Consider the following 26941-nt stretch of genomic DNA (forward strand, 5'->3'; position numbering starts at 1 on the left):
CACACACACACACACACACACACACACACACACACACACACACACACGGTTCAAAGAAATTTCCAGAGAGGCATTTCCATTCAAAAAGGAAGCGTCTAGTCTCTTTGCCAGTGCAGAATCTCTTAACATTTAAGCCAGTTTCTCAGGCCAATGTCACTTCTAGCCCATGCAGTATGGGCACAGGATATCTTCTTAGACCTTGCTTTTTGTTTGTTAGATAAAAGGAACTCCTTTTTCTTCTATCGGTCTAGCTCTTTTTACGATAGTTATAGTTATTCTAGTTAAAGGCTATATGATTCTGGAGGCCTTCAGTCAATATGGCAATGTGAAAGGTAATATGGAAGCCGAGATCTCCCACAAATGCTCCAGCAGCTAGGTGGGACAGTAGGTGGAGGGCTTGACCTGGAGTCGGAAAGACCTGAGTACAAATCCTACTTCAGACATTTATATACCAGCTGTGTGATCCTGGGCAAGTCACTTACTTCAGCTCTGTCTGCCTTGGTTTCCTCGTCACCTATAAAATGGACATAATAATAGCACCAACCTCCCAGTTGTTGCATGGATAAAGTAGGATCATGTTTGCACTTTGCAAACCTTTTTAAAGTGTTATATAAATGCTAGCTATTATTAATAGTAGAGGTACTAGATGGAACAATGATCAAGGAGGCTAAAGAGAAACACAGCTGAGATCCTCCATCTATCCCACAGTTGTATAAGAACAGGGCCAGTAGCCTGTGGGTGTTTGGAAAGGGATGAGACCGGAAAGGCAGGAGCCTATGTAAGCTCTGGTAAACAGGACCTCACACTAGTGGGATCTTGGCCCTGGCCTGCTGGAGCATCAGTGGTGGAACAAATAGCCCCTGAGAGGTCACAGAGGGCCCAGGGAATTTGAAGAAGCCTAAATCATTGCAGGAGACAGAGCCAATACAGTACCCAGGTAACCGGTGCAGTGGAGGACCTTCCAAAAGGCCCTAGACCAGCCTAATCTCCAATATCCAATTACAGCCTGTCCCAGCAAGGTGAAAGAGCCAACTCCTAATCAGAGACAAAAGGAGAAGGAGACAGAGATGGGGATGAAGCTAGCACTCATGTTAGGCCTCTGAGAGATGGAGTCAGAAGCTTGGAATTATGACAGAAGGCAGGGCCTAGTCTCAGTCAATAACATCAAAATTAGGTTTCTTCAATCTAGAAAATAATGTGAGTTGTACTGAATGACCTCTAAAATTCATTCTAGGCCCAACATTCTAAGATTCATGACAAGTAAAACTCTTTCATGATTTTAAAGAAAGACTTTAAAGAAATATGAAAATCTTTAGAACCCAGAATTCAACAACTAAATTTTGCTGTCGTTGAAGTAAACATTTATTCATGGCGTTGCAAAGCCATCAAGTCATATTAAACCCAACATGTTTCTAATTTAGAAAATGAAACCAACTCTTGCTCCGCTACCATGACATGAAGACAAAGATGACTGAAAGCTAGAGATCGTTCTTAAAAACCATTTTAATTGATACAACTTCAACCACTTTTCCCTTCCAACCAAGTGGCTTTTTCTTATCTCTCCATGCCTTCTTTTGGCTAACACAGAAAAGGTCTCATAGTATAGGGAGGAGATGGCTGGGCATGGAGTCAAAAGACCAGTTGCTCCAATGGTCAGCAATAAAAAAAGGGTGATAATAACAATGGAGACAAGAACTGGCATTGACATAGCATTTTATATCTTTACAATGACACTATAAGGTAGGTACTACAGGTATCTTTGTTTTTACAGAAGAGGAAACTGAAGTTAAGAGGCTTCCCCATTGTCACATAGCTAGTATGTATCAAAGGCAAAATTAGAACCTGGGTTTGGTCCAAACCTAGCCCTCTATTCATTACACTACACTGGAAAAGCACTTTGCAAACTATAAAATATTAGATGTGTGTGAATTAAATTATAATGAGAAAAAATTGCCAAAGAGTGGAGAAAGAAGAGGCAAACCATTTCAGGTAATCTAGACAATGAATCGTTAGTCCCTCCCGATCAAGGGTGACCCCATAATTCCTCCAGGCATCCCTCTGAAGCAGTATAGTATGTCTTCCTAATGAAGACTGGAGAGGTTTAGCAAACTGGCCAAAGGCAAGGAAGCAAGTCAATGACAGAATGAAAATCAGAATGTTCCGGTTTCCATTCTTGCTTTAATAATAGTTTTTACTGACACACTTCATTCCTCTGAATGTATCTGTGAGGGATGCATCCCTGTGACTGTATTTCTGCCCTTTGTAGGAAGCACAGCCCAGAGGGGCAGGGGAGGATCAGCTAGACAAGACAGAGACACACAGACTGTTCATCAATAAGTGAAATGTGACTGATGCTCATCCCAAATTGGATTTTAAATGAGCTCACATTTTAAATGAGCTCCATACTTTACCGACAAGTTTGTTTTCAACATGCAATAGGCAAAAGTACCTGCAAGGGACATGGCTAATCCCACCCACGGTCACTGGGATGATGCCTGGTAAAAGATAAATGTGTTCTTTTGGCAGAGAAGCACCAAATGGTATAGTGAATACGTCCATGGACTTGGAGTCTGGAAGACCTGAGCTCACAATCCTACCTCAAATACTTACTAAGTGTGTGACCCTGGGCAAAGCACTTCATTTTTCTGTGTCTCAGTTTCCTCATGTGTAAAATGAGGGGATTTGGGGATTCACTAGATGACCTCTTTGGTCCCTTCCAGTTTCAAGACTGACACAGACAGGACCACTGGGATCTCTCTCAGGAAACTCACCATTTTGATGATCTCATCTTCAACTTGACGCAGTTCTGAATGCTTTTCAAGAGTAGCATTAGCAAAAGTTTTTCTTAACTTAGTTTCTGTCACAAATGTTCTAGCTGAAAATAAAAGAATGAAAGTTATCCATTAGCCCAACTTATAAACAGCCCTATCCTATTTTTTTAGGTTTTATTGATGTGTTTTATTTTATAATACATACATTTACAGATTACTTTCACTTTGTGAGAGGTTTCTTGTAAAAAAATAGATAATTAAGTAAAATTAATAATAACACTTTGACCACATCTGAAAGTACATGTAACATTTCACATCTGTGTTGTTTTTCACTCATTTTTCAGCTGCGTCTGACTCTTTGTGACCCCATTTTGGTTGTTGGGGGTTTTGGGGTGGGGCAAAGATACTAGAGTGGTTTGACATTTCCTTCTCCACCTCATTTTACAGATGGGGAAACTGAGGCAAATAAGATTAAGTGACTTGCCCAGGGTCACATAGCTAGTAAGTGTCTGAGGTCAGATTTGAACTCAGGGAGATAAGTTCTTCCAAATCCAGGTCCTGTGCTCTATCCGCTGTGCCACCTAGCTGCCCTTACTTCCTCAATTCTTACAGAATAATAGTATTTCATCATATTCACACATTACAACTTATTCAACCATCCCTCAACTGATGAATGTCTCTTTAGTTTCCAGGTTTTTTTTTTGTGTGTCCACAAAAAGAGCTGTTTTAAATATTTTTGTACATTAAGGACCTTTTCTTCTTTCTTTGATCTCTTTTGGGTATAGGCCTAGCAGTGGTACAGTCCAATTTATAACACTCCTGTCCCATTCTTTTTGTTAAGTCAGATAGCTAGGTGACTACCTACATAGAAGCACTACAAAAAAAAAATGAAACTTACAGCTGAAATGTTAAGGAAAAACAGACAAAGAAAAAACTTCCTTATCTCCTCTATAGACCCTAGAATGGTACTCTGTTATAGGATAGGTACTCGTTTTTTCTCCTCTTGAAATCAAATCAAGTAGACAAATGAGGATAAAGTCTTTATTTGGGAGAAAAAGAAGACGCTGAATAGGCAACAGGGTACAACCAAGACTAGTTTAAAAAAAAAAAAGCTTTCCATGTTGCTTTTTTGAGTTTCTGGTTTTTTGTTTTTCAGAGGGGAGAGCTGTATATCCCTGATGGCCTTTACAAAAATCCAACTTGAGTCTTCAAGATAATAAATTCCTTATCTCTCTGACTAGACAATGAGTCCTTCTGGATTTTTCCAATTCTTCTTCTAATCCCATGCACCTTTCAACAAGCATTAAGCCTGTGCTGGAATTTCAGCCATGCAAAAAGGGATTATTAGGTCATCATCCTTGCTAGTATGCTTTGGGAAAAGCAGGGACTATAGAGATGTCAGATAATTCTGGTGGAGCCCACTATGTTGCTACCATCTCCAGTTAAATCAGCTTTATCATGCAAACAATTCATATAAAAGACCTACTGTTTTGGGGGGTTGGGGCAAGGATAGAGTACTGCATTTAGAGTCAGGAAGTTCTGGTTTCAAATGCCTCTGACACTAACTGATTCTGGGCAAGTCACTTAATATCTCTGATTCTCAGTTTTCTTCTTATGTAAAATAAAGTGGATAGTGGTTAGAGTACTGCATTTAGAGTCAGGAAGTTCTGGGTTCACATCCTGCCTCTGACACTAACTGATTCTGGGCAAGTCACTTAATATCTCTGATTCTCAGTTTTCTTCTTCTGTAAAATAAAGGAACTTGGCATAGATGGCCCTGAGGTCCCTTCCATCTCTAAAATCTATGATCCCATAATTCCCTGGAGCAAAGGAAGAAAAGCATATAGAACAGTGGAAAATGCTGATATACTGTCTGGTTCTCATGTCACCTTCTGCTCATGAAATGCAATTCTGCTTAGCATCCTCTTACTTATAAACAAGTAACAGAGAATCTGTGCAAGAATATTTGATATTAGGCCATGCCATAAATTTCTGTCTAAATTAGAAAAAAATGTGGGTGGGGGGGAAACTAGGCAGAAACCTATGCTGCTGCTCTTTCATGGAAAACACGTGGGCTGAGCTAAAATACAGGGCCCTGGAATTAGATGGGGAAAATATTTTACATCTTATACTTAATGACTGAAGCCCTTAATCCTTCTTTAACACAGCCCTCATCTTTTGGGTTGTTCTACAGCTCAGCAAAGCCAGCTTTCTAAGCAGCAGGGAGCTCTTTGAAAACAATCTCAGCCAAATGAGCCCTCTTTGGCACCCGTTAATTTGCATGTTCCTCTGCTGTGTTTAAGAACAATGAAGTTAAATGACTCGAAAATGGAAAGATGATTGCTAATGTAATGGGACAGCTCTCCTAAGATTCCATTGTCACTAGTGGTACATCCATCATGCATTATTCAAGAGCAATCATCAGCTGCATTTATTCTCCCCCAACCCCAGCCCCATCCTTGGGATCACAAAGGACATACATGTCTCTGGCCAAGAGGCCAATCATAGAAAAACATGTATTATCAAACACTAGGTGCTCAAATCTCTCTCTGAATCAGAGAAGGACTCCAAAATTAGTAGGGCCTCAGATTTCAAAGATTGCCTCAGAGATCATAGCAATATGGCCCTTCTGCATCTTCTATCTGGAAGCCTTAGGAAGGGCAATCAGGATGGTGAAGGACTATTAGCTCATGTCATAAAAGGAATGGCGAAAGGGATTGGGGATGTTTAGCACCGAGAAGAAAAGACATCAATGAAAATGAAAACTATGCTCATGTATTTGAAAGGTTATCTATCATGTGCACAAGGGTTAGAAGTGCTCTGTTTAGGGGCAGCTAGGTGGTGTAGTGGATAGAGCACTGGCCCTGGAGTCAGGGGGACCTGAGTTCAAGTCCAGCCTCAGACACATAATACTTGCTAGTTGTATGATTCTGGGCAAGTCACTTTTAACCCCAATTGCCTCACTAAAGGAAAAAAAAAAAAAGAAATGCTCTGTTTGGTCTCAGAGAGCCAAATTAGGAGTAATGGGTGGAAATGACAAAGATGCAAATTTTAGATTGAGGTCAAGAAAAACTTTCTAACAATAACAGTTATCCATGAGTGGAACAAGCAGATTTAGGAGTGAGTGAGTTCACCTTCCTTGGAGTTCTTTAAGCAAAGGCTGGATGACCATTTGTTGGGTATATTTTAGTGAAGATCCCTTTTTTCAGGTGTGGGTTGGCCTCAATAGTTGATGAAGTCTCCTCTGATACTGATATTCTGTGATTACGTGACATCTTATCCCCTACCCACAGATCCACTTACTCATTTATCTTTGTAATTATTTCAGTTGTTTTTAAATCATGTCTGACTCTTCTGTGATCCCATTTGGAGTTTTCTTGGCAAAGATACTTAAATGGTTTGCCATTTCCTTCTCATTTTACAGATAAGGAAACTGAGGCAAACAAGGTTAAGTGACTTGGTCAGTTTCACAGAGCTAGTAAGTGTCTGAGGCCAGATCTGAACTCAGGAAGATAAGTCTTCCTGACTCCAAGCCTGGCACTCTATTCACTGTGCCACTTAGCTGCCCCTATGCTTAGAATTACAAAAGCTCTATTTGGTTTTAAGAGTTTCTGACTCCTCATTTCAAAAGCTAATTTCTGTTTCCCATAGTTCCGGAATAGCAACAGGAACTGGACCTATGGTTTCATTAACATAGGACACTACAGGGTGCAGAAATTCCTTATACCAATGCAGGTCAGTTCATTCTTTGAAATTTATAGTCTTGAAAATGGCCTAAAAGAGTACCAAGAAGGTAAATGACTTGCTCAAGGTCACATAGCTAGGAAGGCAGGATTTGAACTCAGGTTTTCCTGGCTCAAAGTCCAGTGCTCTACTCACTCCACCACCTAGCCACCCTAGAGAACAAATCAGGGTAAGGATATGAACAAATGCGGCTAACTCTCTTACCCAAGTTACAGATTCCTTTTTCTAATTGGTGCCCAACAGGACATCTGCAGACAAAGGATCCCTGGGTGTTGTTGCATATGGCCAGAGGCGGGCAGGGGTTTGACAGACATTCGTTCACATCTGAAAAGAAAAGGCAGGAATAGCATGTGAGCTGAAGGGTGGGAAGTGAAATGATAACATAAAGCAGATGCGCACTTACAATGTTGGTATAGGCTGCCTTCTCAAGGTCAGTCCTTGTTTTCATTTAAGAGCCTAAGGACAATGTTCAAAAACAAAGCTAAACAACAGCTTCAACCCTGCGACTCTATACAAGGAAAAAAAAAAAAACACAATAAAAACCCACTGGTATTTGAGCCAGATTCTCCAATAGCTGTATTTCTAATTGGGTGTGTATACACACACAGACTTGTGATTTCATTGGTCCTCTCATAGAGAGCTTCCCAGTAAGAAAACTCCCTCTACCCATACAGATTAACAACGGTTATGCAATAATAATCTCAGAGAATTGCCTAGGGTACTGAGACATTAAGTGATTTATCCTGGGTCACACAGCTGGTATGTGTCAAAGGTAGGACTTTAACTCATGTTGTCCTGGCCTCCCGACATTCTGCCAGGGGTTGTTGCAGGAGAAGGGTCATGTGAAAGACAAACAGAGAGGCAGACAGAAACGGAAAGATATGAAGAGACAGAGTCAGAGAAATGGAGTCAGAGAGGCAGGGACAGAGAGAGAAGACAGAGGGAAAGAGAGAGAAAGACCAAGATATAAGGAGAGGAAGGAAGAAAGGAAGGAAGGAAGGGAGGGAGGGAGGAAGGAAGGGATGGAGGAAGGAAGGAAGGCAGGAAGGAAGGAAGGAAGGAAGGAAGGAAGGAAGGAAGGAAGGGAGGGAGGGAGGAAGGAAGGGATGGAGGAAGGAAGGAAGGAAGGAAGGAAGGAAGGAAGGAAGGAAGGAAAAGGAAGGAAAAGGAAGGAAGGGAGGGAGGGAAGGAAGGAAGGAAGGAAGGGAGAGAAGGAAGGAGGGAGGGAGGAAGGAAGGAAGGACCCTGCCCTGGCTCTTACCCACACTGCAGTCATCGCCTTTCCACGAAGGGGTGCAGATACACCGATATCCAAGGCCACTGGAATCCACAACGCACTTCCCATCATGAAGACAAGGGTTTGCAGCACATCTATTGACTAAAACCAGGTTTTGAGAATCAATCAGGATGAACAATTTAGGTGTGGTGTTAATAGAAATACTCAGTTTTCCCAAGTAGTAATGCGTCCTACCTCCCACTGTTCCCTTACTCATTAAGGGACACACTAGGATAGAGTGGGCTTCCAAGAGTTACATAGGTGAAGCTAGAGACGGGACCTCTGTGGATGGTGGGGATGAGGAATAAGCATTTCTCTATCACCTACTATTTACTTTAAGATCTCTCAGCTAAGGCAGGGTGATGACAACTATATTCAGGCCAAGGACAATGAGATCCCTTTGTAATACCTGGAGAATCCTGTTAGGATCAGTGTAGATTAATAACATATATCAAGTGATGAAAAAACAAAACAAGCACAAAAAATTTTTTCGTATATCACAGAAAAAAAATTGAGACACTAATGCACAGTTCGTAGAATTGTGAACTGATCCAACAATTTTGGAGAGTATTTTGGAAATATGCCTAAAAGACTATAAAACCATGAATACCCTTTGACCCAGCAATACCATTACTAGGTCTGTATCCCAAAAAGATCAAAGAAAAAAGAAAAAGATCTTATACGTACAAAAATATTTATAGCAGCTTTTTTTTGTGGTAGCAAAGAATTGGAAATTGAAGAATACCCATCAATTGGGGGATGGCTGAATGAGTTATGGTAAAAGATTGTAATGGAGTACCATTGTGCTATAAGAAATGATAAACACGAAGCTTTCAGAAAAACCTAGGAAGACTTACATGAATTGATGCAAAGTGGAGTGAGGAGAACCAGGAAAACAGTGTACACTGTAACAGCAATATTATACGATGAACAACCGTGAATGACTTAGCTATTCTCAGAAACATGATTCAAGACAATTCCAAAGGATTTAAGAAGAAAAGTGCTATCTACCTCCCGAGAAAGAACTGATGGAGTCTGAATACAGATCAAAGCATACTATTTTTTACTTTCTTTATTTTTCTTATTTTTTTTTCTTTTTCTTTTTGGTCTGCGTTCTCTTTTGTGAAATGGCTAATATGGAAATATCTTTTGCATGATTGCACATGAATAACTTATATCAAAGTTTTTGCCTTCTCAAGGAGGAGAGGGAGGGAGGTAATTTGGAATTCAAAATTATTAAAAATGAATGTTGTTTTTATATGTAATTGAGAAAAAATAAAAACATTTTTTAAAAAATTAATTAAAATATACCACAGAGAGAACTTACTCCTCAGAATTATAATTTTATTTAATTTGACAAACACTTAATAAGAATTTATTCTATATAAGGCACTATGCTGGGTCTCAGAGTTTATGTTCAACTGCGAGAACACAAAATGTATACAATTGAGTATATCAGATTCAATTCAAGGCATATTTATTCAATACTTCCAATGTGCTAGTCATTGGGAACCAAAGGAAATGGTCTTTGATGGACACTCCATGATGGAGTGTCCAAACTCCAGGTTTGGGAGGGACAGGGGAAGGCCACTCATGAAAATGCCTACGGATAGGAAATGAAATATTAAATTCACCAAAGAGTTAGTAGTCCAGTTTGGCTGGAGTCAAGCGCATGTGAAAGGGAATAATGTGAAATAAAACTAGAAAGGTATGTTGAAACCTGATTGTCAGAAACCTTCAATATGAGATTGAGGAGTATGTATTTTATCTTAGTGGGAATAGCCAGCTACATAAGACTTTTGAGAAGGGGAATAATATGTCTTAGGAAGATTATTTTTGTAGCTATGTAGATCATAGACTGGAGAAAAGAGAGGCCAAGGCAGAGAGACCAATCCAGAGACAACTGTCATAGTCCAGCTGAAGAAGAACTGAACTTGGGACACAATCATGTGAGTGAAGAGAAAAGGATGGATGAAAGAAGTGGAATCAAAAACTTTGCAAATAGTGAGATATGGAGAGAGAGAGGAAGAAGAAGAAGGAAGTGTTGAGCATGGCCCTGGAGTTTTGAACCTGAGTAAATAGGCTACAGAGAAATGTCCGCACCCTCGACAGAAATAGGGAAGTTTGGAGGAGGGGAAAGGATTATAATCTTCAATCGCCCATCTTTTCCTGACACTTCGTGCCTTTGCTTTACTGGGGCCCTTATCAGTAACCATAGTGCCCTCCATCCACAAATAAGTTTCCAGAAATTAGTAAGTTCTCAATTCTGTGATGACAGTTATAAAAATGAGCTAGAATTCCCTACATTCCCTTACACTCATGATTGATGTCTTGTAAACACCAGAATTATCAGAATTTAAAAAAATTTCCAGCTACCCATGCATCATATGGACCTTTAACATATATGTGTACCTGACTGTAACCCATCCCCAGTGTTCATGGACCCTGTCTGTTGTTGTCTGTAGGGCAGCGGGCACAGCTCTGGGCCCAGAAGGCTTCTTAATAAAGGTGTTTGGCAAATAATCAGGAGAATGGAAATGCCTAGCTTGACTTCACTATCTGTAGTGAAATGATCAGCTTCAGATGCATAACAGGAAGGATAAGGGATCGAAATCTGACTTTGCCAATTTTACTTCCTGTATGATCTTTGGGCAAACCAAGTAACTGCAACAGGCCCCAGTTTTCTAATCTAATGAAGGAGCTGGATAAGAGATGTCTAATGTTCTTTATGGCTCTAAATTTATGATCCATCAGTCTTGGGTTAGACTTATGATTTCCATTTTTGTTCTAATATAAATACAAATTCCCTTGGCTTTGGTGCAGCTAGGTGGCACAGTGGTTAGAATGCTAGACCTAGAATCAGAATGACTTGAGTTCGAATCCAGCTGACTAGCTGTGTGACCCCGAGCAAGTCACTTAACTTTGCTGTGCCTCAGTTTCCTCATCTGTAAAATGGAGGTAATAATGACACCCACCTCCCAGGATTATTATGAGGACAAAATGAGATAATATCTGCAAATCTTAAAGCATTATATAAATGCTAGCTGCTAATGGCTCTGGGAGAGTGAATTGTATTGGTGCTAAAGCATAAGTCTCTAAGTCTTTCAGGAGATTTGTTTTTCATTTTTCTGAAGAGTTGAAAATCATCATCCGGAGTTGGGGTTAAGGGGAAGGCCATGGAATGGGGTGGCACATCCTACTCTTTGCTGAAAATGCCCATGGTTAGGGGGATGTGGCAGCAGCTGCAAACTCCCCTATGGAGTAGTCAGGCTTCCAGCATCACCAGCTGCCGGGCAGCTCCAGCATAAAAAGGGTATTGTAACTGCTTAATTTAGTCATTGCAAAGGGTTTCTCTTTCAATCTCCCTCCTCCCTACTGATCCAAAAGCCTCTTAAATGCTATTTTAGCCATTTACTTTGAACGCGTGTTCTTTACTGAGGACAGTTTGGTAAACCAAGTCAAGGCATATCTTGGACATAGTGCCAAAATATCTCTCTTGCTCCACTCCTTTTCTCAGTAAAAATAATATAATTGGCTTTATCCTGTAGATAAGGAGAAGGTAAGTTTCCTGCGAGACACCATGGGACAGACAGAGGAAGGTGGGCAGAGGACTGACTTTGGAAATGGGAAGACCTGAATCGTAGGATTTAGGACTAGAAGGGACCTCAGAGATGGAGTTCAAGCCCCTCATTTCACAGATGAGGATTCCACACCAAGAGGGCCCTGGGTAAGTGCAGAGAGGTTCACCCTCAGAGTGCTGGTCATCACAGGAATAAATCCATTGCCGAGGGCAAATACAGCAATGTGGGAGCCACATTGCTGGAGTGAGGGAGCAGTGACACGATTAAAGACATGGATCCTCAAAATGAGTAAAATTGTCTCCTCTTAGGCAGAGCAGTAGATGGGGCACAGGGCCTAGAATCAGAAGACTCATCTTTCTGAGTTCAAATCCAGCCTCAGATACTTCCTAACTGTGTGACCCTGAGCAGGTCCCTTAACCTTGTTTGCCTCAGTTTCCTCATCTGTAAAATGAGCTGGAGAAGGAAATGGCAAACCACTCCGGTATCTTTGTCAAGAAAATCTCAAAAAGGGTCACAAAGAGTAGGACATAGCTGAAAATAACTAAATAACAACTAAGAATTAATAATATTGTTGTGTTTCAGTCATGTCCAATTCTCCATGACCCCTTTTGGAGTTTTCTTGGGAAAAATACTGGAGTGGTTTGCCATTTCCTTCTCTGGCTCATTTTATAAATGAGGAAACTGAGGCGTACAGGGTTAAATGACACACCCAGGGTCACACAGCTAGGAAGGGTCTGAGACCAGATTTGAAGTCAGGAAGATAAATCTTCTTGAATTCAGGCCCAGCCCTCTATCCATTGCACTACCTAGCTACCCCCATTAATAATATTATTATTTATTATTAACAATAATATTAGCTAATATTAATAACCTACAAAATAAAAACTCTTATCAGAGAAGCCACACAGGATGGTAAACAGGACTCTGGACTTGGAGTCAAGATCTGGGTTTGAATCCCACTTTGGTATGTGACACTGAGCATTTCACTTAACTTCCTCTGTGCCTTAGTTTCCTTATCTGTAAAATAGGGGGTTGGACTTCATGGTCTCTAAAGTCCCCACTCTAAATCTAAGAGCCTATCTGTCTGCATCTCTTGCCTCTGGCCAGTATAATTTTCATTCTAGGAAACAGGGATCACAACACAGATAAACTGATTTTATGATGGGTCAGAATTGGTTAATGGACTTGTTCTAATAGGTCAGAACAGCCACATGTATTTGGATCATGGAAGCCGGAAGGCGGGAGGATGGAATGGAGACAGGGATATAGAATATAGTTTACACAAAGAGTTAAATGATTAAAGAGCATGTTGCCAATGTAAGCTACTAAAGGATGTCTCTTGATAAATCTCTGTGCTAATTGTCACTCTGAATACAAACAACTCTCACTAGTAAGAATGATATAGGACAAACAAAACTCAGGTCAATTACAATCATCAATATTAGTAGCATAACATAAAAGGAAAAGGACTCATTTCTCCTTTCTGTTAATAATTAGTTATCCAATTAGTGACAGGATCAATTAGGTGTGACCTCTTTACAAAGGTTTTTTTGTTTTGTTTTGTTTAAGCAGACCATGTACTAATGCATTGTTGGTAGAGCTGTGGATTAATAGAACCATTATAGAAAGCAATTTGGATAAAATAACTAAAATGTCCATTTTGATCCAGAGATTCCACTGCTAGGCATATATTTTCAGAGGCTATTGATTTTTTTTAAAGGGATGGGGGGAGTGATACAATATTGGGAAATATCTGTTGCAGCAAAATAAATATATCAATTTAAACTATGAAAATAATTTTAAAAGCAAAAATAATTATGCCTTCTAAAAACTAAAGACTCAGGTAGATTAAAAAACTCCAAAATAAAATTTTAAAATGTTTCTGTGGAAAGAGCACCAGATTTTGAAATAAGAAGACCTATGTTCAAATCCTGGCTTTGCCAATTATTGGCTGTGTGACTTTGGTTATTTAACTTCTCTGGGCCTCAGTTTCCTCAAATGTAAAATGAAATTGGACCAGATGACCTCTGAAGTCCCTTCAGTTCTAAGTCTATGACCCCTCGGGCTCTATGAACAGGAGGTAGTTTTAATCAGTAGAACAAACTTCAAGCAACCTACACCCTCCACCAATGCAGATTTAAACCCCTCTTTGCCTTAGTACATGATTTTATATGCTGCTGGGGTCCCAGAAGGGTCATGGTCTGTGACAGGTCCCAGATATATAGGAAATGGAAGAAATCTATAAAAAAGGTCTCTAAGGTCCTAACAGTTCTAAATCTATGAACCTATCAGTCCTCACCTTTTTTTTCTGGCCTATAAATTCTGGGACTATATAATTCAATTATTGGAGGGGAAGGAATAATTGAATTAATAACTTGATAAGAGCCAATGATTAGCCTTTGTGGTTTGAAGGAAGGAGATGATGCCCTGAGAAAATAGATGACTGAGGTGAACTTTTCTTGACCTCCAATTCTAATGCTCAATTCTTCTACATATATGTAAAAAATTATTTTCATAACTTTTTGCTGCATTTTATTTTGCTAAGACAGATGATTCCCAACAAGCACTCCCCCAAAATTAACAATTCAGTGACTCCTTCCAAAAAAATAATTGATTTATACAGCCCTGGAATTATGTAGGCCAGAGGTAAAAAATGCAGATAGATAGGCTCATAAAGTTAGAGCTGAAACAAACTTTAGACACCATTAAGTCTTTTTTTTCATTTCCCAAGTACCATAGACCATCAACTCTTTTCATTTTTTTCCTTTTGGTGAGACAATTGGGGTGAAGTGACTTGCCCAGAGTCACACAGCTAGTAAGTGTTATGTGTGCTGAACTCAGGACCTTCTGACTCCAGGGCCGGTGCTCTATCCACTGCGCCACCTAGCTGCCCCAACTCTTTTCATTTCTCATGTACCTAGGACCTAGCATAGAATGTGCATCAGCTGTGTACTTGCTAGTTACTGATTTATGAGAATGAATTTTACCTGTTGTTGAAGGTGATGTCATCATTGGTCTCGTGCTGCTCAGTGGGACTACAGTGGTTGGCTTAAGAGTCAAGGGTGCAGGAGTAGAAGTCTTTGTAGTTTGGGGGGAAAGAGATGATACCATGGGAAAATGGGCAGTGGGAGTGTCCTCTTCTTGGTTTGCTCCCCTTGAACTCAGGTCTAGCACAGGTGTGAATATACCAGTGGTGGGGATCGATATGGTGGTGGCCTGTGTCTCCACTCTGCTGGCTTCAGTGGTAGCAGAACCTTCGGTGGTTCTCTGAGACATCGTGGTCCTGGGTTCAATGGGTAGAACGGTTTTCTTGGTTGTTGCTTTCACAGTTGTAAGAACACTTATTGGAGGTGGGAGATCAGTTGAGATTGTTGAAGGCTGAATAGTTGTGTGAGTGGTGGTTGTCATAACTGCTGATGGTTGGGCTGAATTGGTGGTGGCGGCCAGGAGGGTTGGCTCTCTGAAGGACTCTGTTGGGACTGGAGGTAAAGGGACCTTGGCTGTAGAATTATTTAGCACTTTGGTTGATTCTGTTGGTGGAAGACTTGGTTGTAACTTTGACCCTATACTGGTTTTCTCCTGGTAGGGGACACTCTTATTCTTCTGATCTACTGATGGGCTACTGTGAACCACAGTAGTGAATAAATCTGTCAGTGTATCAGGTGATGTCACAGAGGACTCTCTTGCCCCAGGATCATCACTGGGGAGGACTGAGGTAGAAGACAAGTGCGGTAAAGACGATTGTTGGAATGTTATTGGGGACGGGGTGGATTCTGCCAAGTAGGTTGATAAAGGTGGCAGTGAGGAAGACGTGGACTTGGAAGATTCAGCCATGGAAAACAAGAGTGGAGAAGAAGGCAGTGTTGGCCATGAGGTTGAGGAAAATGATTGACTGAGCTGTGACACTGAGGGGGATGGCAAAGGTGGCAATGATGAAGATGGAGGGGAGTCATCAGTGGACACAGATTTGGAGACTTGAAGTAACAAAGTGTTTGGGGGAACACTGACTGTAGATGTGTATGCTGGTAAATCAGAAGAACTCACAACCAGTGGTTCAGTGGAAGGAAGGACAAATTCCCCTTCGCTTGATGAGATGTTATTTCCTTTGGGAAGAGCAGAAGAAGAAGAAGAAGAAGAAGAAGAAGAAGAAGAAGAAGACTGTTCCAAAGTCGAAGAGCTCGAGGTTCTGTTGTAGGTGGTTGAGGTTTCAATGGTGTCTGGAGATGTGCTGTTATTTGTAATAGACAATAATGTTCTGTCTTTTCCTTTGGTGAAGGCTGATGAAATGTATGTGCTGTCTGTATGGTAGCTGGGTGTCCTTTTTCCTATATGTGCGCTGCCCATTGGTCCATGGTTACTTCCAGGGGCTAAAAAGGTAAGAATCGAAATTAGGTCAATCAAACAAGTCAGAACCTCTCATGAGTCTGATTTTAAACCATCACCACCCAAGTTTAGAAGATATACCTCTCTCTCTTCTATATAGAGATGGGGGGGCAGGATATAAGTATAGAATACCATATATATTGTCATATTTGGTTTTGTAAGTGTGTATTTTTTTTATCAATTCTTTGTCATAATGGATTGCTCACTGGGTAGAAGAAGGGGAAGGATATATTTGGAAATGAAGGTGAGATTAAAAAAATGATACACCAATAAAATGGACTTGGAGTCAGGAAAGAACTGGGTTTAAATCAGATACTAGCTGTGTGACTCTGGACAAATTATTTAGCCTCTCTGTGCCTCAGTTTCCTCATCTGTTAAAAGAAAGGGCTGGTGCTGGGTTTGGTGACACATGCCTGTAATCCCTCCTGAGAAGGCTGAAGTTGGTGGATGGTTTGAGCTTGGGAGTTGTGATCTCCAATAAGGCTAACACAGACTGGTCTCAGACGTGGTCCTATACCCACGTGTTGAACCCTTAAGAGGAGTGGGGCCAACAGGCAGCCTAAGGAGGGACAAACTGACCCAGTTCAGAAAAAGAACAAGTCAAAGCTTTCATGTCAATCAGCAGTGGAACTGGGCCTGTGAGTGGCTATTTCAGTTCTTATCTGAGAAGAGACAGAAGAAGAAGAAAGAAGAGAAAGAAGAAAAAGAAGAAGAAGAAGAAGAAGAAGAAGAAGAAGAAGGAGAAGAAGAAGAAGAAGAAGAAGGAGAAGAAGGAGAAAGAGGGGGGGAGGAGGAGGAGAAGAAAGAAAAGGAGGAGGAGAAGAAGAAGAAGGAGAAGAAGGAGAAGAAGAAGTAGAAGAAGGAGAAAGAGGGGGGAGGAGGAGGAGGAGAAGAAAGAAAAGAAGGAGAAGAAGAAGAAGAAGAAGGAAAAGGAGAAGAAGAAGAAGAAGGAGAAAGAGGAGGAGGAGGAGGAGAAAGAGAAGGAGAAGGAGAAGAAGAAGAAGAAGGACAAGGAGGAGGAGGAGGAAGAGGAAGAAAAGAAGGGGTTGATGGTGTTTAAGGTCCCTTTCAGCTCTAAATCTATGATTCTATAATAAATGATATGCCAACCAGAAAAAATATGTATTTGATAAATGATTAAAACTCAGCTGGGGCTCAACTATTTTTTAGTGAATTGATCACTAATGAATGGAAAACCCTCTGAACCAGAGTCATTTGGGAAGGGTAAGGCAGGGACTATTCTAGCCATCTTGATTCCTTCCTCCCTTCCAACTTCGACTTCCTTCCTAAACCGTGGTGGCAGCGGAAGAAACAGTGATGACAATGAATCAGAGCCAGGTACTTACAAAGTGCCCACAGTCAAATTCTTCTCCTAAGGAGCCTCTCCTTTTTTGGTCAAGGGTGAGTGAATGGCTAGAAACTTCAACTACTAAACCATCCATAAGGATCCCTGTAGGCCATATATTGATTTAGAAAAACCACATATTAACATTTTCTGTGTTCTATTGTATTTTTGTTTATTAAATATTTCTCAATTACATTTAAATCTGGTTCAGGCTACACTCAGGAGTTTTGCAGTTGGCCTAGAGGGCACTGGACTTGGGGCCAGGAGCACCAGGTTTAAAGTCCCAATTCAAATACTTACTAGCTATGAGACCCTGGGCAAGTCATTTGATTGCTCTGTGCCTCAGTTTCCCTCATCTATAAAATGAGAGGTTTGGATTCAATAACCTCTGAGATCTCTTTCATCTCTAAATCTTTTACCTTATGACCAGACAAGTGGAGAGGAAATAGATATTGATCACTCATGGGTAAAAAGAACATCTATGAAAGCTAATGGTTAAAGTTATTATTGTCTTGGCATAAATTCCTGATGTTATTATCACATATTCCTTAAGTGGGGTATACCCTGAGAGTTGTAAGACTGTAAACTTATAAGAACTTGGAAGATTCCTTTCTGAATCAGAAACTAACTTGAGGCAGGAAAACCTGAGTTTGAATCCACCATCAGACCCTTCCTAGTTGTGTGATGCTAAAGAAGTCCTTTAACTTCTCTGTGCCTCAGTTTCCTCATCTGTAAAACGGGAACAGTGACAGCACCTATCTCAGAAGTTTGTTGTAAAGATCAAAAAGAAATAATATTTGTAAAAGTGCTTCATAAGCATTACAGTGTTAAATAAAAGTTAGTTATTCTAGAACCATGGACAAATCAAACAGGGCAGAGAAATGTGGAGGCAATGATCTTGGAGAAGAGAGCTTACCATCTTGGGTCTGCAAAGTGTCTGATGAAGCTGAGACAGAGTTTGTGGTGTCTGTGACTCCCATGTGAGCAATGGTGCCCTCTGTGCCACGGAGAAGCATCGTGGAGTGCTCCTCTCCATCAGAAGGCAGACTGCTATTGGTAAGAGATCGCAACGTCCTTTCTCCATTCCTAGATGAAGTAGCTGAGGTGTCTGGACTGGGATGAAGAAAACTAGAAGTACTTTCTTCCGAATCTGACCTTCTCCCCAGCTCATGGCTCCCTTCAGTGTCTAGAATGGGAATCAAAGAGGAGTGAGATAAACTTAGGAAACAATAGTATATAACTCTGAAAGCTGGCAATGAATACCCTCGTGTGGAGAATTCTAAGTATTCACACAGAGTTTTCATTGGGGGTTAGCTATGGGGAAAACCAAAATGAACATTGCACCTGCAAAGGAGAAATCAGTAGTCAAAACCTTTAAAGTTAATAGGTTTATAGGCTTGAAACCTTTGGCTTGAACCAGATCAAGGGTTCTTAACCAGAATCCACAGACACCCAAAGGTTCTGTGGATAGATTGCAGGGGATCCATGAACCTGGATGCGAAGAACATTATATCTTTTCACTTAACCTCTGATCAAAATTTAGTGTTTCCAATTGGGACCCTAATGCACTGTTGGTGCAGTTGTGAACTGATCCGATTATTCAGGAGAGCAATTTGAACTATGCTCAAAGGGCTATACAACTATGCATAAACTTTGACCCAGCAATACCACTGCTAGCACTGTACGCCAAAGGGATAAAAGGAAAAGGACCTATATGTACAAAAATATTTATAGCAGCTTTTTTGTGATGGCAAAGAATTGAAAATTGAGGGGATGAGCATCAATTGGGGAATGGCTAAACAAGTTGTGGTATATGAATGTGATGGAATGCTACTCTTCCGTAAGAAATGACAAGCAAGATGGTTTCAGAAAAGCCTGGGAAGACTTAAAAGAACTGATACAAAGTAAGGTGAACAGAACCAGGACACCATCCTACATAGTAACCGTAATATTGTATAATGATCAAAGCCTTGTATAAGCAAGAATGACTTGTTATTCTCAGCAGTACAATGACCTAACACAATTCCAAAGGACTCATGGTAAAAAATGCTATCTACTTCCAGAGAAAGAAATGATGGAGTCTGAATACAGATCAAATCATACTATTTTTTACTTTCTTTATTGTTCTTGTTTTTTTTTTGCTCTGTTTTCTTCACAGTGTGATTAATATCAAAATATATTTTACACATCTATAACCTATATCAAATTGCTTGCCATCTCAGATAAGGAGAAGGGGAGGGAGAGAGGGAAAGAATTTGGAACTTAAAATCTTAAAAATGAATGTTAAAAATTTTTACTTGTAATTGGAAAAATGGTTTTTTAAAGGAAATATTAATATAGTTCAATTTAAAGACACAATTTACTCAGAAGAAGCAGGGAAAGCACTTCCTGGTGGGGCTGGTAATTTATAAAATCACCTACTCAGGCTACTTATCTCTCAGGGAATCATTATTCCTTTGCTTGAACACTTCAGTAAGAAATGGGTGCCTGGCTTGGAATTAGTCATGCTTAAGGTGCTAAGGTTTGAGGGTTATGTGTGGGTATGAGTGCAGGAAAATGTTGCAAACAAATATTTACCTCTCTAATTTATTTGGGACATTCTATAGTAGCTGGCAGCTAGGTGGCACAGTGGATAGAGTGCCAGGCCTGGAGTCAGGAAAACTCATCTTCCTGAGTTCAAATCTGGCCACAGACACTAGATGTGTGACCCTGGGCAAGTCAGTTAACTCTGTGTGCCTCAGTTTCCTCATATGTAAAATGGACTGGAGAATGAAAGAACCACTCCAGTATCTTGGCCAAGAAAACCCCAGGTTGGGTCGCCAAGAGCCAGGCATGACTGAAAACAACTGAACAACAACAACAAAATAGTAGCTACTGGGTCCAGAGGGATGAAAATTTATCAAATATAAAGGTAGGTTTCTTTTGCTGGGCATGGTCTGCAGCCATAGTTCTGGAGCTGTGATTTCACTGGTCCAGGGAACGCTCAGTGAGGAAGTCACCTCTTCCAATACAGGTCAGCACCTACTCCCCAACTCAGTCTTAAAGTCCTTCCTGGGGCACTCAGAGAGGTGGATATGTATGAGAATAACTGTACAGGAAATGGAGATGCCAAAAACAGATGATGCACAGAACGCTGGAGGTCTTAACATGTAATTCCTGGGAATTTTTGATAACAAGGAAGCTCTGGTGATTGTACAGTTTGAAATGCTATTTTTATCATATACTTTTTTTAAAATAAATACTACTTTTATTATAAAAATACGGATTTTGGTTTCCAACATTTATGTCTAAGTGAATGTTCCCATTCTATTTAAAATTACAATGAAAAATTCACTGTGTTAAGGCATTTTTCAGCTGATGTGGGTTGGAGCTCCCAGTTAAATTATATACAATCTATGTTTCTTAACAGTAAGCAAAGTTTCATTTCTGTGTTTTTATTCCCACTGCCTTATACAAAGCCTGACATATAGTAGGTGCTTAATGAATGCTTGTTGCCTAATTGTATTGTTTATTGGTCAAACAAAATGCTCATCCAGGGACACAAGCTAGGATGGATTAGAGCTAATAATAATAGCCAACATGTATACAGTATTTAAGGGTGTATAAAGTGCTTCATTTCATTTGATCTTTACAATAACCTTTGTCAGGTCAGTGTGGTTATTATCTTCATTTAATCAGTGAGAAAACTGAGGCAGACCTGCCCAGGACCTATGTGACCCCCACAGCTACAAGTGTCTGAGGCAAGATTTCAGCTCAGGTCTTCTTGACTTGAGGTCCAGCACTCTATCCACCAAGCTGCATGGGCTGAGACTGGACCCCAAATCCTCTTGACACCAAGGCTGGCTCTTTATCTACTCTATCCAGCTGCCTCTAAAGGTAGACTTTGGATATGCTAGTTCAGCAGTCCTCAAACTTTCTGGTCTGAGGACCCCTTTACACTCCTAAAAATTACTGAGGACTCCTCCCCAGAGTTTTTGTTTAGGTGGATTATATCTATTGATATTGACCATATTAGAGATTAAAACGTCTCATCATTATTATGAAAATAGTTTTGACCTCACGGATATCCTGAAAGGGTCTCAGGGAGCCCCAGATCACACTTTGAGAACTGCTGCCCTAATTTCATGATGAGTTAAAACTGATAGATAGGCAACTTTATATAACAAATCCTGGGAACTGGAAGGTTAGGTCAGGGAGAGAGGGCTGGGAATGGAGTGAGAGGGAAGGAGAAGGTGAAGGGGGGTGGGAGAGACAGAGAGAGAGAGACATAAAAGCTATTTTGGAGAGACTCAAAGGCCATAAAAGAGAATGATTGAATCAGGTTGAAGGGTGGCTGCAACGCCAACTAGCTGACCAGTGGGAGGATAATGAAAAAAGCCTTAATAGCAGAAAACAACCACTCAGCAAATTTCTGCAGGTAGAGAACCAGGGCCCAGGGAGCTGAGATTTGACTGTGTGGTGCTGGGCAGAATCCAAGAGAACCTCCAGTCTGGGTTTAGGAGTCTGAAAGGGCAGCAGCTTTGACCTGAAAAAAGAGGCCATGGGTGTAAAACTTCTGCCCCTAAAGGGCAAGAATAGGCACAAGGGGTGAGCAAGCCAGTGTTAGGGGCAAAACAGATGTACGTGGGGGAGCTTTGAGCTAACCCCTGGTAAAGTGGCTTTCAGTCAATCATCAGTCAACAAGCTAGCATTTACTAAGGACCTACTATGTGCCAGGCATTGTGCTAGATGCTGGGGATGAAGCAATCCCTCAAGGCATCATGGTAAAGGTGCTAACTTAAAAGTCAGAAGACCTGGGTTCAAGTCCTGCTTCTCTTACGAATTCTGTGGTTTTTTGAAAGTTACCTAACCTCTCAGTGCTCTATGCAATTTTAATAAGTTTGCAGAGAAGGTGCCAACCTGCATTGGCAGAGAGGCTTTCCTCACCTGGAAGTACCCTATATGAGTGAGATCACAATTTCAATATGATGCCCTATACTCTGGTTTGTACTGATGAGCATGCTAGAAAACACAGTTTGGTTGCCATACAAATGAAAAGGAAGAGAAAAAATGTCAGGGTTGGTAATAAGGGTGTTTCTTGAGAAATGATTAGAAGTTTTCAACCTTTTTGTTAAGTGGGGCTGCTTTTCACTACCCTAAAGCTTTGTCACAAAGAGAAGGGGTCTCAGATGAGGAGGAGCACTGCCTATGAAGACCCTGACCAAGCAGGGTTGGGGGCATTGTGACATAGAGAGAGTGGTAGAGAGAGGACCTGGCAAGAGGAACCTTCTTAGAGATCTACCAAACAAGGTATTTATTAGAGGATTGTCTTGCACTGGTGGGAATCACAGATGACTGGCCAATTGGCTGGAGCACAGAAAGATCCTTGTGAGAAAGGAAACATTCATTAAATTAATCAACCAATATGCATTTATTAAGTCCTTACTATGTAGCAGGTACTGTGCTAAGTACTGAGGATACAGAGAAAGGCAAAAATAGTTCCTGCCCTCAAGTAGCTTATATTCTAGTTGGAGAGACAATATGTAAACAATTAGGAGCATACAAGACGAATACAGAATAGATGGAAAATATCATCAGAGAGAAGGCACTAGCTGCTGGGAGGATCTGGAAGGGCCTCCTGAAAACGGCGGGGTTTGAATTTGGGGTTGAATTGGTATTTTTATGCCCTGCTTCTAGCACAGTGCCCAGCAAATAATGGATGCTTAATTAATGCTGGTTGCTTGACTGATTTTGTAGAAAGAGCTAAGGTTTATGGAGATCAGAGTTATCCTAAATAAAACAAGCTCAGCCTTCTTAAAGTGTGTAGCTGAGGAAAACCAAGTTTTGGGAAATGAAAACTCACGTAAAGGATGACTCTGGGATGAAGAATCCAGCGTCTCTGAGGAAGATGCTGACAAAGATCCTGTGGAAGGCTCAAGGAGATGCGTATCATCTGGATCTGTGCCACTTTCTGGCCACTGCTTGGAGAGCTGGGTCAGGACTAAAGGGTTCACAATTTCAGGATACAAAGTGGAGTTTTCATTCACATCCACAAAAGCTCTTTGGTTGGCTATGGACCAGTGGGACATGTCCTTCCCATCTCTGGTGAAAGTCTCTAAATGGAGCCCAGCCTCAGTCTGAGTCCTAGAATTGTCATCCCCAACATCAGCATCGCTAATAGGCAGCCAATGGTCTCCTTCAAAGGCTGCAAGAAAATACAGGGAACAGATAAATCCTGCCTGCAAAAATCAGCATATTTCATTGGGTCTTTTTCAGCAGCAATACCTGGGTGTGTGAAAAATTAGCACTCGTTAAGGTCTCCTTAAAAATAACTTCTTTCTCTTTCAACATATATGTATATAGGGATAAGGACCAGACCTATGATTTCATTACTGTGGGGGACTCCCAGGTTATGAAACTCCCTCTACCAATGCAGGTTGCCATCCTCAAAGAAACTTATATAAAAGCTCCCTAAGGCACTGACTAGTCACATAACCTGTAGCTGTCAGAAGTAAGACCCTAACCTAGCTCTTCTGTTTTCCAGGACAGCCGTCTAGACTCTAGACACTACTCCATACTGCCTCTCATATAGATAAATAGGTTTGTCTATTCATTAGGGGGAAGCAGGTTCTGGACCTGTGATTTTTTTTTATCACTGTGAGAAACTCCTGGTATACAAACTCCCTTCATTGATGCAGGCTGAAAAGTAGGTAACTCTGTGGATTAAACACTGGACCCATCTGGAGTTAGGAAGACCTACATTCAAATTCAGCTATAGATACTTATTGGCTCTGTGACCCTGAACATGTCACTTACTTTGTGTTTCCTCATCTGTAAAATTGTAATTGGGGCTAATAATAGCATCTACTTCTCAGTATCGTTATGAGAATTGAATGAGATAATATTTATAAAGCACTTTAGCAATCCTTAAAGAGTTACACAAATGGCATTTATTATTATTTACAATGCTAGCTGCCCGGGCACTGAAAGGTTAGACTTGTCCATAGTCACACAGCTAGTATATGTCAGAGGCAAGGCTTGAAACCTGGTCTGCTCGCTCCAGGGCTTGCCTTCTTAGCTACTATGCCACACTGTCTCTACGGAGGGGTGGGGGTTGGAGAGAAGAAAAAAAAAAGGAAAAAAAAAGGAAATTTACGTAACTGTTGTCTATTTGAAGGGGATAGCAAGTTGTACATGGTAGATTTGCAGTCTCATGTGCAATCATCTTTTTATTGTACTGTGTTATGGTAATGCTTGTTTTGTTCCATAAATTAAAAATAAAATAAATTTTAAAAAAATTTATAGGATATGTACATACGTTATATATATTTATGTGTGTATATGCATATAAATGTATAGATGTGTATGTGTGTATATATACACACAATATTGAATAGAAAGCTGGCCCAAGAAGTCCTGGGCTCAAATGCTGTCTCTGACATACATTAGCTGTAGGACTGTGGAAATACCATGTCCTATTCATTACCAAAATATCAATTTGGTTGGATTTGACTTTGCTCTACAACATGTGGTGAATTGGGTACTCACTTGGGGAATCATTTTGTAAAGACAGAGTGGAGGTCCTGGAAGAAGGACGTTCAGATGTGTCGTCTGTTGAAGGCTCGATGGATTTTGCATCATTCGGGTTTCTTGTCACTGTACTTTTTCTTCCGGCCTCCCCTAAGGAAGATGAGGCATGGGTGGACACTGAAGAGCCGGCCATTCCAGAATACTTAGTTGAGCCTTCTGGTCCATTTACCAACCAACTTCTATTAGCTGAAGTCCTTGAGGCGTCTTGGATGAATGTGATAGAAGCGTTTGTCCTGTCTGTCTGATTGGCCAAAGGATTTAAAGCGATTGAGTTCCTTGATTCTGTCCTAATTTCGGGGGCTGAAATAGAAGGAAAATTCATTGAACAATAACAGCTACCATTTATTTGACTCTTTACAGTTGGGAAAGCACTTGCCATATATTAGCTCATTTGATCCTCACAACAACTGTGGGAAGTAGTTCCTCTTATTATTCCCATTTTACATATGAGGAAACAAAGGCAAACATGGTTAAGTGACTTGGCCAGGGTCATACAGCTAGTAAGTGTGAGGCTGGACTTGAACTCACATCTTCCTGACTCCAAGTGCAATATTCTTCTCACTATGCCACCTAACTGCCTCATTCATTCAGCAAATATTTATTACGCATCTACTGTGTGTAACCATATTCTGATAGTTCATTGTAGTGTAGAGACTGAGTTCTCACAGGACATGCTGGTGAACATAAGCACTGATGATCTTCCCAAGATGGAAGGGTTCTGAGTAGGGCTTGACAATGAACACTTATTCAAAGCCCAGCCTTGCCATATGCAGAAGGGACCATCACTAAAAGGTGTCAGAGTGTCAGTCAGAGTGTCAGAGTAATCAATGAACATAATCTATCAACACAGTTGGAGGAGTTGACATCTGTGTCATGGGAGGGACTAAACCATATCAAAGAAATAAAAAAAATCTCTTGAAGCATTTAGATAAATCCAAGACCCTATGTCTGGACAGACAAAGACGATATGATGCTTGCCCTCAAAGAGAATACAATTTAACAGGAAAAAAAACAAGACCTATGCAATTAATGACCATAATACAAAAGATAAGATATAAATCTGTTGTTCAATCACGTCTGGCTCTTTGTGACCCCATTTGGGGCTTTCTTGGCAGAGATACTGAAGAGCTTTGCCATTTCCTTCTCCAGCTCATTTTACAAATGGGGAAATTGAGGCAAATAGGGTTAAGCGACCTGTCCAGGGTCACACAGCTAGAACATGTCTGAGGCCAGATTTTTAGCTCAGGAATATGAGTCTCCCTGAGGCCAAGGCCAGTCCTCTATCTATCCACTGCACCACTTAGCTGCCCTCTAAGACAGCTTAGGGTACTGGTGGGGAACTTGCAGTCTCAAGGCCACATGTGGCCTCCCCACCCCTGGCTTAGGGCCTGTCAGTTATGACCCAGGAAAGGGATCTACATTATTTATAGACAACATCAATACAACCAACAATTGTGGACAAAACTTCTAACCAAATTCAGGATGGATATTAGAAATAGAAAGTATCCCATCCTTTCACACCCCAAAATATTTTGAAAATGTAGTTGGGGGGCAGCTAGGGGCTCAGTGGATAGAGCACCAACCCTGGAGTCAGGAGGACCTGAGTTCAAATCTGCCCTCAGACACTCAACACTTACTAGCTGTGTGACTGTGGGCAAGTCACTTAACACTGATTGCCTTGACAAAAAAAAAATCTTTGAAAAGCTAGACTTCAAGATCTAACCCTCAAAATGTCTGTGGATCCCGACACTTTTTTAAGGTTTGTTTTCAGTTTATAGATTTCAAGCTGAAAGGAATGCTCAGAGACCATCTAATCTCATCCCTTTATTACATATATGAGGAAACTGCAATACGGAGAGGTAAGGTGACTCATCAGACATCGTAGTAAATACCATATAGAACTTAGGGACTGGACTTGGAGTCAGAAAGACCTGAGTTCAAATGCAGCCTCAGACTCTTACTGTGTGACCCTGAGCAAGTCACTTCACTATCTGCCTCAGTTTTTTCATCTGTTAAATGAGGATAATAAGAGAACTTACCTTCCAAAGTTGGTATGAGAATAAAATGAGATCATATTCGTAAAATGTTTTACAAACCTTCAAATGCTATAGAAATGCTAGCTGTGACGAGCCAGGATTCAAACTTGGGTCCTGACTCCAAATCTAGTGTTCCTCTCATTACACTAAGCTGGGGAATTTGTGTGTACATGGGTTAAGTCCCAAAGTTATCAGCTTTGTCTGGATACACAGTAAAAATTATTTTAAAACATGCC

The 26941-nt window shown here is 40.7% G+C and overlaps 1 protein-coding gene across 1 annotated transcript in view; it reads right to left on the reverse strand.

The window, feature by feature from the left end:
- The window catches only part of HEG1 (heart development protein with EGF like domains 1), a 113917-nt gene that overhangs the window by 37988 nt on the left and 48988 nt on the right, over positions 1–26941 (reverse strand). The window contains exons 4-10 of the mRNA XM_027845186.1: positions 24628–24969; positions 22943–23284; positions 18017–18286; positions 14360–15739; positions 7777–7893; positions 6720–6839; positions 2772–2875 (exon numbers count right to left, since the gene is read on the reverse strand). Of these exons, the coding sequence (XP_027700987.1) occupies positions 2772–2875; positions 6720–6839; positions 7777–7893; positions 14360–15739; positions 18017–18286; positions 22943–23284; positions 24628–24969 (2675 nt within the window). The remainder of the gene's footprint in view (positions 1–2771; positions 2876–6719; positions 6840–7776; positions 7894–14359; positions 15740–18016; positions 18287–22942; positions 23285–24627; positions 24970–26941) is intronic.

The sequence above is a fragment of the Vombatus ursinus genome, unplaced genomic scaffold (assembly GCF_900497805.2).
Source record: "Vombatus ursinus unplaced genomic scaffold, bare-nosed wombat genome assembly UNPS02014959.1, whole genome shotgun sequence".
NCBI classification, from domain to species: domain Eukaryota; kingdom Metazoa; phylum Chordata; class Mammalia; order Diprotodontia; family Vombatidae; genus Vombatus; species Vombatus ursinus.